Source organism: Opisthocomus hoazin, chromosome 1, assembly GCF_030867145.1.
Source record: "Opisthocomus hoazin isolate bOpiHoa1 chromosome 1, bOpiHoa1.hap1, whole genome shotgun sequence".
Classification (NCBI taxonomy): Eukaryota; Metazoa; Chordata; class Aves; order Opisthocomiformes; family Opisthocomidae; genus Opisthocomus; species Opisthocomus hoazin.
In genome coordinates, this window is record NC_134414.1 from 22,368,095 (window position 1) to 22,382,670 (window position 14,576).

Genomic DNA, 14,576 nt, shown 5'->3' on the forward strand with positions numbered 1-14,576 from the left:
TTGATGGCCTGGTTTTGTTTCATAAAAAAAAAAATCTCCAGAGCAGCCTAGAAGGTAGCAGTGAGTTACAGACAGCTCTGTGTTCCCACCTAAGCAACAAAACCGCTCACTCTGAGTAAATTTAAACAGATAGATTATTTCAAACATGTAAAATGATTATAGTTTATCAGTTCATTTTTAATGCAGTATTTCGTATTTAGTAGGTGCTTTCCCCTCATTTTGCATACTGAAAAGACTAAAAGTCTGGGGTTAAGTAGCGATGTCGGTCATTTAGTAGCAGAATTTGCATGGAGAGTTTGTGCCAGTGGACCTGGTCTCCCTTCAAGTACTGCCTACACATCGATTTGTCTTCCGCTGCGTAATTGTTAGTGGCCCAGCTCAGAATATTGCGGGATACACAGAACAGAATTTAGAATAACACAGAATTTAGAACAGTATTTAGAATAGTTATCTAATGAATGCAAAGATAAAGCAGAAGCTGCTACAAGCTGTGATAAAATGACTATTCTAAATATATGGAGCTTTTGAATTTTTTTTTTTTTTTGCTAAATTGCATTGCCGGACTAGGGCCAGCACACCAGACCTGCTGGCACCCCTTTTCCTTCCCTCTCCAGCCCTACAGACGGGCGCAGGAGCAGCCTGCCAGCCCTGCAACGAGGAGCGAAGCAGGGTGAGATGGATGCAGATGGAATGAGCCCCGTAGTGTTGCCCTTCATCAGTTGTGACCACTGGTGATTTGCTGAATGCCGATGTTTTGCCCAGCTGTGGACGGCTGCTGTTTCACTGTGCCCAGCCTGAGCAGCATCGTGTGACCGTGCCTGGTGTCAGAGTCAAGGGAGGCATGGAGGGGTGGCACGGAAAGCTCGCTCCCCGGGAGCTGGGTGGAAATACTCCAGCGACGTACCCCCAGGGATGCTCGTCTCGAAACTCACCCCCCGGTGCTCCCATCCCAGGAACCACCTGTGCCAAGACCCTGCCGGGCTTTGGGTGCTGGTTCCTTGGCGAGCTCTGGCGTGAGGCAGCCGGGTCTCTAACGCACCCTTTTGTGCTGGCATGGCGTTTTTCTGGCGTGCACCTCTGTGGCCTTGCTGTCAGAAGTCAGGCTGGGGAACGCCGGGGCATTGGTGGCCCAGGCACTCTGATCACCACCAGCTCAGCTGAGCCCTCGCACTTGCCCCGTGGAAACACATCATTATTTTTTCTGAAGCGCTGTTTGAATTGTTGTAGCTACTTTCCAGCAAATCAACACTTGGAGCTTGAGCAAAGAGCGTGTACGCAAACAGAGGGAGGCAGGGAGAAGGAATGTGGGTTTCATCCACCTATACAAAGCGCTCAGGCAGGCACAGACCCAGATTGTGCCTGATCTGCCCCCAACATTCATAGAATCATAGAATGGTTTGGGTTGGAAGGGACCTTAAAGATCATCTGGTTCCAACCCCTCTGCCATGGGCAGGGACACCTTCCACCAGTCCAGGTTGTTCAGAGCTCCATCCAGCCTGGCCTTGAGCACTTCCAGGGAGGGGGCAGCCACAGCTTCTCTGGGCAGCCTGTGCCAGGGCCTCACCACCCTCATGGTGAAGAATTTCTTCCTAATATCTAATCTAAATCTGCCCTCTTTTAGTTTAGAGCTGTTCCCCCTTGTCCTATCACTACACATTCGGGGCCTGAGGCTCTGCCCTGGTCTCCTCAGTCACCACGGCCAAGGAGAGGCCGACGCTCCAGGAACTGCAGAGAGGGGTGATGTTCTGTGTGTTTACCGATGTATTTTTATGCAAGAAGAGATGAGTTTCTTTTAGCTCCTCCTGCGACGAAGTGGTTTAATTAATGCTGAAACTCCGTGGGCACGGGACGCAGCAGAGCTGCTCGTGGTTGGCGTGGGCTACGTCTGTAGAACCATTTCAGAGAAAGGAAAATGTCAGCATGATAAAAATGGAAAGCATTAGTGTGCCACGTGCTGCCGGGAAAGGGGGCTGCTACCCTATTCTAAACCTGGATCAGACATTTAATGAAATTTATCTTGTTCACCCTTTTCTTTTGACATTTAAAACTAATTTAGTGGGATATGACCCCCGGCCGAGGGCCAGTGAGCGCTGCCAGCGGAGGCTGCTGGGGCTGGGGAGGCACGTGGGCTTTCATTCACCAACTTGCCAGCACGCATCAACTACGGAAAGCAAAGCAGCAGCAAAGCTTCAGTCACGCCATCACAGAAACTGGGGAAAAAACCTCCAAAATGTATGTAGGTTTATGACATTGCCCTCCATAGCCCAGGCAGCTGAGCGCTCAGCCCTGCGTGTCCATGCCCCAGCCGCTGCGTGCCCGCCTGGCCCTGGCCAGCTGCAGCCTGGCTGCTTTCAAATCCAGACCCTGCTGCAGTCACAAATGCAAAAACTACTTATGAAATCGGAGGAAAGACCCATGGTGAACTTCCACAAGGACCAGCAAAGCCACCAGTCAAGCATGGAAATAGCACGGGGGCGAGAGGCGAGGGGGGCAGGGAAGGAAAAGGCCACTTCAGGCAGGGGATCACGTTGCTTTCTGCCTTGCGGACCAGGCTCTCTCATGCCGGGTATTCGCAGGCATGATGGACTCCACGCTTCCCTGCAGGACATCATCTTGCAGCAGACAGCTCTGCTACAACAGCACTGCAGGCAGACCTTGACCTGTGGGTAAAAGCCAATCTGCTGTTTCAGCAACAACATCCTCACCAGGGCAAAAGCCTGACAACACCCCACCACCCTGGGGTGACTGGGAAACCGCCTGTGGTCTCCCCACGGGCAGGACTGTCACCCCGCGCGGAAGACCGTGACAATTTCCAGCCATGGAGGCTGACAGGAGGCGGCTGCTGCAGCAGAGGAGCTGCCACCCTTCCCGAGCAGCGGTGGGGTGGACCTGCCCCTTCCAGCCAACAAGCAGCTGATCTGATCCGTTACAGCTACACCAGGGCAGCGGCATTTTGAACAAAGCTACGACCAGCAGTGAGAAACAGCCCAAAGCTTTCAGTCAAAACTGCTTTCTTTCAGGTTTCTATTTTTAAATCTGGCTGCCAAGGTACGTCACCCTTCGCCTCGCGCAGTTCCCCCTCTGCAGGGCATCCACCGGAGAACTTCAGCACCGACAACAGAAGCCAAAGAGCATCACGGTCAGACATCAGCACAGGCAGCACAACAGTAAATAAAATCCTCGGGAACATTTTGCAGTTGTACTGAAGATGTGTCTGCAGGAAAGGTTTTTATTACCCTTTCATGTTAGAAACCTGAAGTAAACACTGTCTTGGAGAAGGCTGCTCGAAGTTGCAGTTATTGCAGAAACACTTTAAAATCTGGCTAGAGGTAAAGTTCACGTAGGCCACCATGGCTTTGTTCCCATGAGCACCAGGAACATCTCTCAGCCCCTGCATCCGTCACTCAGGGGGAGAGAAAGGTTGCAGAAACAATTTTAACAGAACCACCGGAGCGCCGAGCAAGCCGGTCCCAGCCTAGATGTGCAAAGCAGCCCCTGAAATCCCACAGCTCTGGGTTTCCTGTTCCCCTTGGGGTCCAGAACTCAAACCCTGTCCTCCAAGAGCTGAGCTTCGGCTGGTGGCACTCTGGGCTGAGGCAGGGGGAGGCTTCCCTCCGTGAGCCCCTGGCTCTGCAGGGGTTTCTGCAGGAGGCTGGCGGTGGCCACAGCCTGCCCTGGGGAGGGGACACGGCCCCAAACCCTGCCCGGTGGGGAGCTCCCAGCCCCCAGCTCCCACACGCGGCAGTGGCTGGCGACGGCCCGCATGGCAGCGAGCACCCAGGCAGCGTCCCGGCTCTGCAGGAGGCCGGCCGAGCACCGAGGCAGCTCCCTCCTTGGACACGTCCCGCCAGGCTTTGGCAGCCGCGGCTCCGCGTCCAAGTCCTCCAACAGATCTACCCGCACAGCTCCCAACACGGGAGGCCGCTGCGCAGGGAGGCACTGTGAGGAGCACAGATGAACACCAAGGTTTGGTGTACTCCCAGGGGATGCTAGCTGAACTTGGGAGTAATTCAGGTGTCCACCTACCCACTTACCAGCTGGCTTCATTGCCAGCTCCCACCTTATCCTTCGTGAGCCACCCATTCTCTGCAAATCCCGCCTCCCACGGCTTGCCTGATCACAGCGAAAGGGGTACACCTGGGAACTCCATTTTGGACTGGTGCCACAAAATGAATTAAACTTGTCAGAGAAATGAAGAAGAATGGTACAGTCCAGCAATAAGTAACACTGCTCATCAAATGAACAGGGATTCTCTGGATTAGCATTAAAACCCATTTATTCAGGCTGTTGTGCAGGGTGCACAGTTCAACGCAGTCACGTATACACAGTATGCACATCCTAATAGCGTACAAAAAGGCAAGTAGCAACAGGTGCTTACACTGGAAATGTATGTACAGACATATTAAATTGGGAGTTTTACGCTAGAAAATTCTGACGCTACTCATGTATCATCAAGGCTATCAGAAATCGTGTAGAAAACCAATAAAACTTGGAAAGTATCTACTCTTCTTTCACTTGACCCAGGCCGGGTATATAGCCAGGCTTCCCACACTACAGCATTTTGTGGGCAAAGCCTACAAGATCCCCCAAGCACTTTGCAGGGTCACAAAACCGACCACTCTAACATGTCCCATTACATGTTAAAGATTAACATATTAGTAGTATTTCCTGTTTTTCTGGGAAGAGCAACAGCTTAAATACTTCAAAAAGCTAATTTTCTCCTGGGAAAAGACAACAAAGGAAAGATTTAGAGAGATCATGAAGAACCAAACATTAACAAAATGTCGTAACAGCACTTCCCGGTCCTTCCAGAAAACTCTTCACAGACCAGGCAGCGCCTAATTTAAAGCACTGTAAACTGTCCAGATTTACAGAAGCGCAATAGCAGGCCTTGGCAGACCCCAGGTCTTCTGCTGATCTTTACCTGGTTCCTATCCTAAGGGCTGCAAGAGATTGTACTTTTGTAACCTGCACAAAAAGACACAAAGAGATCAAGTAGATTTAGTAAAAGGATGCTAAAGAAAAGCAATAAATAGAATTATGCAGCAACATCAGAAGAGCCATAATTCACTCCCTGCAACTATTCTGAAAAGTATCAAATTCCTGAATTTAAATTCCAACTGCGTTTTTTTCAAGATGTCAGCAGTATGAGGGAGCACCAGAAAAGAACAATTTAAAAAGCACATGGTTCTCGTGGCCAAGGCCCCCAAGGACACCCAGAACCCATCTTCACTGACTTCCAGCTTGAAGAGCACAACCAGCTCTCTTTAACCACTCTTCTCTGCCAGAGTCAAAGTCTTGCACATACCAGGCACGGTTTTGACGGCAAATTTTAGCATCATAAAGAACCTAACCTAAAATCCACCCAGGGAGTAGTTTTAAAGGAGTAATTTGCTAATGCGGATGACAAACCACAGCTGAGCGAGACGTAGGTAAGACTCTTAAAACCGCTCCCAAAGGTGGCTGAAATAAGATGCCTTGTGCGCAAATGCACCAAACATCGGACATATCTGTAGAACATTCAATCACGGCCAGTACGGTTTCAGACATCTCTTCTTTACAGCACCGCACACGTGCCATTCGCTGTGTAAGCTCTGCGGTTTGGTTTGTTCAGTTCGTTGCCTTCCATGAGTCTTTTGGAGAGCAGGTGAGGACAGCACAGAGAACCTCTCTCAAATTTATTTCTTCCCTAAAGTTCTCTGGTGGAAATCTTTACAATGAGTCAAAATTTACTTGAGTGAAGATATATTTCAAAAATGTCTTTTTTCCATGTTGATTTTTTAATGAAAATTCATTGTTGAAGTGGCTTGAAAAATGTTTCCCTTTTAGAGCATGACTTCCTTAAATATAATGTATTATGAACAGGCTAAGAATAACCAGTATTTTAAATTCAGCCTTCCTATAGTGTGAACCTCTCATTCTGATTGTTTTAGAGAAACACTTCAGCTGTAAGTGTTAGTAAGTCAGAATTTTATTCAAAAGGAAAAAGACTTAATTACCAGACTCTCTTTGTTGTTCAATAAGCATAGGCAATGAGCTGCTATTCAAAAGTCAGCAGCCCTCAGCAGCACTTTTTTTACGTTTACGAGTGCAGCTACAGCATGTAACGCGTTGGAACATCACGTTAAATTTTCTGCCACAGCCCGTTTCCCACACAAATAATTTTCTGGCACAGAAAGTCAGTGGGAACTTCCAGGGTTTGAGCACAAACAAATAAGACACGTGGTTAAGGCTCAGAAGGACTAAAACCACCCTGGTGTTTCAAAAGTCTGACCGCAATTCCTGGCTCCCCAGGGGTGGGGAGGAGAAAGCGGCTTCTGGCAGCGAGTGAAGCTGGAGACTGGGAAGGTACCGCTGAAACCAGTGGAATGTTTCCTGGTACTAAGAGGTCCCCAGAAACAACTGGCTTTTGCAGGAGGATAAAAGCGAACAGGTAAAACAGAACCCATTTTGACATCAAGGACAAAACTGAACCATACTCTCACTCTGCATGCTGCCATATTTTTACAATCATTTTTTAAACACAGTTAGCTTTAAAAATCTTGATTTCTAGAAGTATCCAAGATCAAAGTTTACATACAAATAAGTAGCACTTCAATACAGCCATTACAAGGCCTGATGCCACATACTGTACTAGAAATCTCCAGTTTAACCGTGCTATCTATATCTATCTATATTTTTTTATATATGTGCATATGTATGTATAAATTATCAAGCTCAGTTAAATGCAAAGGAAATTATAGAACCTTTCCCTCAGAAAATAGTTTCATCCCTTGAGCTCCAGATTGCAAAGCTAGCTGCAGTGTCATAAGCAAAACACAATTTTACAACTTCACTGGGTAGGAAAAAGGCATTTTTAATTCTTGAATTGACAGAATAAACCACAACAGAATTAATTAAAGGCAATATGACTGAAGAAAGAAATATACGGTATTCTCTTTGCCAGTGCTCTCTAAAGAATCCAGCAAATGTCAATAAATAAATAAAAAGCCTGCTGAATTTTATCAAAGTACTTTGCTACCATAAATTTAGATTGGGAAAAAGTCTATCTCGCCATACGCAGCTGTGGGCCTCTTGTTTCCACCCTGCAGTCCCAGCAGTCAGCTAATGCAACGTATTCCTTTGGGTCAGTCAGAGGGCTTCAACCTTTTTTCCCCACAATGTTTTTCAACTAATAATTATGCAGCATATTCCTTCCCTGCCTTAATTTGCATTCTCATACTGAAACAAGGTTATTTAATCGCTTTAAAGCTCTCAATATTCTGAACTGAAATCTTTTCTTCAGATGAAATAAATGGCATGACATGCTAGCTAGGATGAAAAAAAACCCACAACAGCAGTAAAGCAAGGTGAGAAGTGAGAACCTGTTTGAACACTGGGAGAAACGCATGAAGAGGACCACCCACAGCACGTAGAAGGTGCCGCTAGAAAGGAGGTTCTCCACAGCTGATTTTATATGGGGCCATGACAAAGGAACAGACAGGTAAGAGATCTTTCCCCCCCCCAACACCTGCCACTGCTTCTCAGCATCTGTGCACATGGACAGACAACTCCTCAAAGACATCTGTGCTTAGGCTACAGAGGACTTCCACCATGGTGACCTGCAGACAAGGTTAGAAGGCAGGCAGGAATATAACCATAACTCTTTTAAACAAGGATCCACAGGAAAAAGTGAACTATTTCATGTTTTTTTTCTTTTTAGTGTTTTAACATCCAGGCCAACTGTTGTGCAGAAAAGCAAAGCCACCGCACCACGCGATTGTGCCCGACTGCTCCGCTGTTTGAGCGGGCGTAACCATCCCACTCCCGTGCTTTCTCTTGCGTAGTCAAGCCAGGCAGAGAAGATACAAACTAAAGCGCAGAATTTCGCTCCCACATGGTCCCTTGTGTCTGTGACTAGGCCTAGTCTCAAAGTTGAACCTTGTGAGTATAAACACTGTGATTTAGATATTCCCTGGCTTTCGGCATGCATTAACATACTTGTTTTCTGACGTTTTCTGTTCTCCAGAATGCTACTAGCAAGTATGAATTAGTCAATGCCGTAGTCTCTTCTAGAAGGTGGCATATACCATGCATGCCTGATAAAAGAACCTGCAGCCAAAATTAACCCAGAGATTGTTTCAAGAGTAGCAGTAACAGTTCTAAATTTAAATATGATGAGTTAGCTGACTCTGTTGAAAACAACACTAAGATCCCAAGTGCAAGAGGAGAAGGAGGAAGAGCTGTGTTTTCAAATGGTACAGAGAAGTGCAACAACTGGCACTGAGCGGTGAGAAGGATGCCTGAAACACTGTTCGCAAGAGAAGAGAGCCAAGAATTCAAAACGTGAATTAAACTAAAGAAAAACTATCAAGGACAAGAAACATACAGCAGAAGCACAGAGTAGCAATATGAACATTTCCTAACATTTTTAGAAATTTTTCTGATGTGTCAACAAGCTTGCTGTCCTGTCCCAAATCCCTAAACAAGGGATCTGCTCACTCAAACGTAAATTAATTTGTTCCCAGTAATAAAGGCAGGATAGACTGGTCTGCGTATTCTGGATGTTACCCACACGTTCTCAACTTACTTGGTTGAAGATAGAAATGCACTTGGCAAAAGATGCAAATGAATCTCTCTCTGGCAATACAACTGCAATTACCATATTCATAGAGATTATTAATTAATCAGAAGTACTGCTTAAGTAAAAGTAAAGCTAGACTACTTCAACTCACCAGTATAATCTATTTTAAGAAAACATTTGACACAGTAGTCAATCATTTACCGAAAGCTCAACTTACTAGAATATTACTGAAGCAATGGATTAAGAAGTTAAATACTGTATCAAGTTTAATGAAGAAATTAAGGGTGATTAAGATGCGTGAAAGCTGAGGCCACAGGGAGCAGTAGGCTTGGTACATGAGATCCCATGGAGCTGAGCATACGCGCTCGCAGAGCCTGTCATGCGATTACTGTTTCACAGGGGTACACGTGGGTTTCGCGTTGCCAGAACAAGCAATGGGGCAGCTAGAACCGTGCACGTACACAACTCATCTTGTCAAGGCAGAAATGCTCCAAGGCAAAATTATCAGACCGCGGAAGATGCCTTCTGCTGAAATTTAGCAAGCTATAATACAGAAGCCAGTCTGGGTACACGTGGCCTTAAGAACTCCAAGACCTGTTAGTACTGGGCAGCAGGCTTTCTAGAAGTCTTCAGCTAAATACTCAGATAATGGCAACTCCTCTCGTGTAAATAAGGTAGTTTAAAAGCAAACAATCAAAAAAAAACCCCAAACCCAAACAAGCAAAAAGCAGCAATGTGGTTGTCCTACCTCTGACTTGATCTCTTTTCACCCAATCCACTTATCCAGAGCACAGGGAACATTAGCTCACACACACACATGCATTAGGAATATCTGCATCAACCAGGCTGCCTCCTCTGACATGCATCTCCATCTCCCCTCGTTTCTTCTGCTGCCTAAAAGCCTACTGCTGTGAACAGAAACACTCTGATGCGTTACTTACAGAAGCCAATATAAACACCTAATGGAATCCCAGCAATTCTGAATGCTCCACTTCCTTTGGCTAATTTTGCCTTTCCCCGAACTACGAGCTATGTGGGCATAATCCAGCTCTTCGTGAATACCTAGAATACTGCAGGCACTGCTGCAAACTCTGCGGTCTCTTCTTGTGAAGAAATTTGATGGTTTGGGATTGGAGCTTTGGGGGGAGGTTTTCTGAGCTTCGGCGAGTCTGCTTCGTTCACATTAAATGAAACATACACATTTGATATGTCACCAATCTCTGCGTAGTGAAGGGAGAAAAAGCAAAACAAGTCTAACTGCGCTCCAAAGGAGCAATTTACCTGCTCAGAATCTGCAAACAGTGAACACCAGTGTTAGGCTCCACGAACCAAACCAAAATCAGGTAACTGACCTATGCCCACAGGTCGGGGCTCAGCTCTGCAAAATGAAAAGCGCAGCTCCCTCCAGCAAACTGGCTGTTGAACTTCCTAAAAAAATTATTGGTCACACATAGTGAATTTATGGATGCTGCAACAGTACACTGACAAGGAGTCCTCGACACAAGTGAATAAATGGGCCAGTTCAGGATTCTAGCTCACCACAAGGTTCTTGGGTTTTTTTTCTTCCCGTATAGTCCTCTACCCTTACTCTTCACCGTTACACCATCCCTTCCCCGAGCAGCCCTGAGCTGCTCCTTGCTGCTGACTGGGCCCCCAAACTGGGAAAGGGCCAGTCATGTAGAACTTGCATGCTTGCAGACCAGTTGGTTTAGGAGGAAGATGTGGCTGCATGGCCTGGCTGGGAGGCGAGCAGCAGGCCATGTCACAGAGAGCCACCATGCGCCTGGCCGGCGGCCATGGTGGCCAGCCAGAAGCACCTCCCAGCCAGCTGCCAGCCAGGACAGCGCGTGAGCCGGGAGGCAGGTACCCGCCACCTCCGAGCACGCTTCGGGGGGAGCACAGGAATTACCACAGCTTCTGTGCTGATCCATTGACACATCTCACATTTTCCAGGAAAACCTTCTCACCCAGCCAAGACACATTACGTTGTGTATGAGGCAACTTCTATTAATAAGTGAACTTTCCTTTTTTGTAAATAAGCTTTCAGTTTTGTTATGCTGGTATTTTTACCCAGAAAGCATCTTTATGACCACTAGCACCAATCACCTCACCCACTGAGATACATCGTCTTCGTTAAAATCCCCAATTCTTGAAACTAATCTGACGTCTTGGGGAGAACAAGACTTTTTACACTTGTCACACAATGAATATGTGAACAGACATGAAAAACACTTGCATAAAAATTCCTTTTTGAAATCAACAGGTTTTCACTGATCATTTTAGTCTCTATGCTTTCTTTTAAAAAAAAAAGTAAGAAAACATACTTGAGGTACTTTATCCTCAGAAGTTTAAAATATTTCCTTTGGAACAAATCTCCTTTTTCCTCGGAGGTGCTTATGCAAGTCACTTGAACAGCCCTAGAGAACACGTTTTAAGAAAGAGGCAAAAGCACAATAACGCTTTCCAAACTAGATTTAAAAAGGCAGATGTGAATTTTGTCACGATTTGGGCAAAATAATCAGAATATACAAGAAACGTACTCGAAGAGTACAACCAACAGAAAACGTAGGTTTTGATGTGCAGAAGGAACTGCTTCCAGAAGACAGAGTATCTTCTTTCACATGGAGGCATTCTGGGTGACTATTAGTCTGGCCTGTAAAGAGTGGGACTATTTCGTATCCTTTTCTCTCCACCTCAAGAGCGTATTTAAAAAAAGAAAACAAACACCACACCTTTCAAAGCACTTACCTCCCCTTCCAAGCACAATATTCTGAAGTTACACACCCATGCAGAAAGTGTCTAACAAATGACAAACCTCAAACCCAACGCTTCAGCAGGAGGGCTCCAAGAGGAGAGAAGTGTAAAACTAGAAATATGCACGGTAAAAAGTATCAAGTGCACACATTTTTATTCATCATTGCAATTCTGCCATTCGGAGTTACAAAAAGGGTCATGTGCTTGTGTTGGGTGCAAGGCCAAACGAATGCAAGACAGAATGGAATGCTACCTGAGAGGTCTAATTTATGTGAGAGGTGCTTAGCAGATTAATTCGTATACCTATTTATATGGGACTGTTCCTGCCGTCTCCACATGTATTAGACAAGTGAAAAAGCCCAGAAACTTGCCATTATCTAAAGCATATGGCCACGCATATATTTGACAGCACCGTCCACTATGATGCGCAGCATGAAAAAAACCCCTCAAGGCTTCTCAGTGCTTGAGACGTCAACCTATTAAACTGAATTTCACTTAATGTGGGGCTAAGCAATAAGTAGGCAGTGATTGAAAGTTCTTACGTTACTCATAGGGCTCTTATATGGCCCAGCTACCCTCTGTTCTCAAGAAAGCCAATTTGCTCCGACGATTCACATCCTGTTTTGAACTGACAATCGCCAGTGCTTCCTCCCAACTGTCCGTGGTAACTTCTTAAGCAGAGTATCATTCTCTAGGGATACAATTTGAAAACACTTTTTTTAATTTCATTTTGACCACAGCGTGAAATAAAAGATGATAAAAATTTGTATGCTGCTCTGGAAAAAGCCTATTACAGTGCATTTAGCAAAGCTGTCAGAAAAAAGTGTGTTAAATAACAACAATGGACCTCAGAGAAATTAACTGTATCTCTTTATTGTTAACCAACGAATGTTATCCAAAATAGTAGATGTAATTGTAGCTTAATTGTACAACACAAAACATGATGCTAAAGGAAAAAGCACGTGGAAAATTACTTCACCAAGTAATCATTAAGTGTATTCTTAGTATTTCTGCACCAGTAAGTGTTCCCAACTGCTGGTGACAGCAGCTTTGCCACTTTTTGAATTGTGAAAATCCATATTACAAATTGTTGTTCCTGGTTGTTTAGAAAAAAAAAAAAAATCACACAGCTTTATAAACGGATCTAATCCATTTAGCCCTACTCTATATACCATAGAATTATGAACAGCAAACTTTACTGGTATTTTTTCCCAACACTGAAATTGATGTATCAGCGTTAGTGCACGCTTTCCAGGAAAAAAATGGAAACTCACTGGAAGCACAGTATTTCACCTGCTATGGCAAACTGTTCAAATACTTCAGAAGTTTGCTAAAGCTTCAGTGCATGAAGCCTGTGAAACAAAAAACTGTTCTTACAATGCACTGCAGGTAGAAACACCAACTTCCACCAAGCAGCATTTTGAAGCATGTGCACACCATCTGCACATCAGTCTTCAAGGTCAATCAGATATGTTTAGCTCCACAAACCAAAAAAATATATTAAATGTATCTTTATTTTATTTTCATGATGTCACCCCACATAGCCAACCTTTAACTCCACAAAATAAAAAAAAAACCCAACCGAAATTTAGTTGGACTGTTCATAAGAAATTTAAACCTATTGTGCATGAAAAAAAAGTTTAATAAAATGGCAAATTTTAATAGATAAGTGTAAATTTATGAGTGCATAATATCAAACAGAAAAGAGCTGAACCATCCTCAAGAGAAAGCAGGGTTCTTCCACTGTAGATACATTTACTAGGGTACTATAACAGAAGGAATAACTGCAATCCACATTAACTGTGAAGTTATTTCTGAAGTTCAACTTCTAAGCAAATTTTTCAACAAAGCAGGTCTCCTTTTCAAGAGGGAAAGGACTTAATAACAACAATCCGACATCAGATATGACAATTACAGTACTAGCTTCACTGAAAACTGAAGCTACAAACACTTTTACTCCAATTCTGGGAACTTTTATTTTGTATTTGGAAACCCAAACCAAACTAACTCATACACACATTCTACACCCCTCCCAGGAGATAGCATACCAGTGACAGGTTACAGCTTTCAAACACACAAGATGCTTTTACAATTTAAACTCAACAAAAGGCAGTTAGACTGTATTTAGCACTATAAATCCATCTTAAAGTAAAACAAAATCCTAGGAGTAAGGGCTCCTAGCATTCTATGATACCACTGTGTAGTGACAGTCAATTTAAACAGGCTTTTTCATGGTGTTTGAAGGACCAGTCATCATGTATATAGTAGTGAGGTAGGATACTGTCCCCTCCCTGGGACTGATGTTTTCATATGCTCCCTTGCCAGAAAGGTCCAGGTCTCCCTACTGCAAATAAAATAATTGCAAGCAAATAGCACACGAAGCTTTGTGGTTTGGTGGTTTTTTTTTTTCCCTTTGCTGCATTTGAACATTTTGCACATCTAAAAGAATCACCTAGGAAAAGCAACACTTATTCAAGCCTATCAGCAGCCACGTGCTGCACACAGGTAGTGTTCCATTTAAAAATATTTCCTGGAACTACCACCTGCCATCCAGACCTTTGTGAACAGGTAGGCAAAGAAAACCATCAATGATGACAGGACATGAAACACCAAAAAATTTCAGTTGGGGAAAAAAAAATAAGTGAAACTGAAAGTCAGCAATATCAATCTCTTAATGGTGTAGCTACATTGAAAAAATGTAATTTCGAACTTCGTACAGAAGTAGTACCTATCCAGTTTAGGTTCAGTTCCATTTTTCTTTCTATTTCTTAATGTTTAAGCAATACATACACCTGTCAGTCATTATATACTTCACATGAGTTTCCAAAGAAAAAAATACAAAATAATGGAACTGAAAACATGACGGGGAAAAAACTGCTATCATTCTCCACACCCTCCCCCCAGAAAACTTAGGGATGACAGACTGCCTTATGGTTGAATAGCTTCCCCTAAATCTGTCTTCTAGCCACTGTACTCAAACTGGTAAGTGCTTTGGCAAAGTAGGGTGCAATCCATCAAATCTGCAAAGGCCTGCTTTTTTCTCTGTTGGTGGTTCAGCTTTATGAGGAACATATATGCAAAATAACAGCTCTCACATTGCTTCAAACTCATCAATACGCTGCTTCGTATTGCCTTGTCGGATCTGTCGAAGGGTCTTGTACTTATCACGGCCTGCTTTAACATTCTCAGCATGAAGGACATCATTTTGTGTTTTCTTGGTTTCATCTCTGGCTTGAGCCAACTCAGAACTTAAAGCCTG

The 14,576-nt window shown here is 44.5% G+C and overlaps 1 protein-coding gene across 1 annotated transcript in view; it reads right to left on the reverse strand.

Annotated features, from left to right (window-relative positions):
• Positions 1-12,174: 12,174 nt before the first annotated feature.
• Positions 12,175-14,576, reverse strand: part of RDX (radixin) — a 42,625-nt gene continuing 40,223 nt past the window's right edge. Inside the window, exon 14 of the mRNA XM_075418535.1 lies at positions 12,175-14,573. Within this exon, the coding sequence (XP_075274650.1) occupies positions 14,409-14,573 (165 nt within the window). The 3' untranslated portion in view covers positions 12,175-14,408. The remainder of the gene's footprint in view (positions 14,574-14,576) is intronic.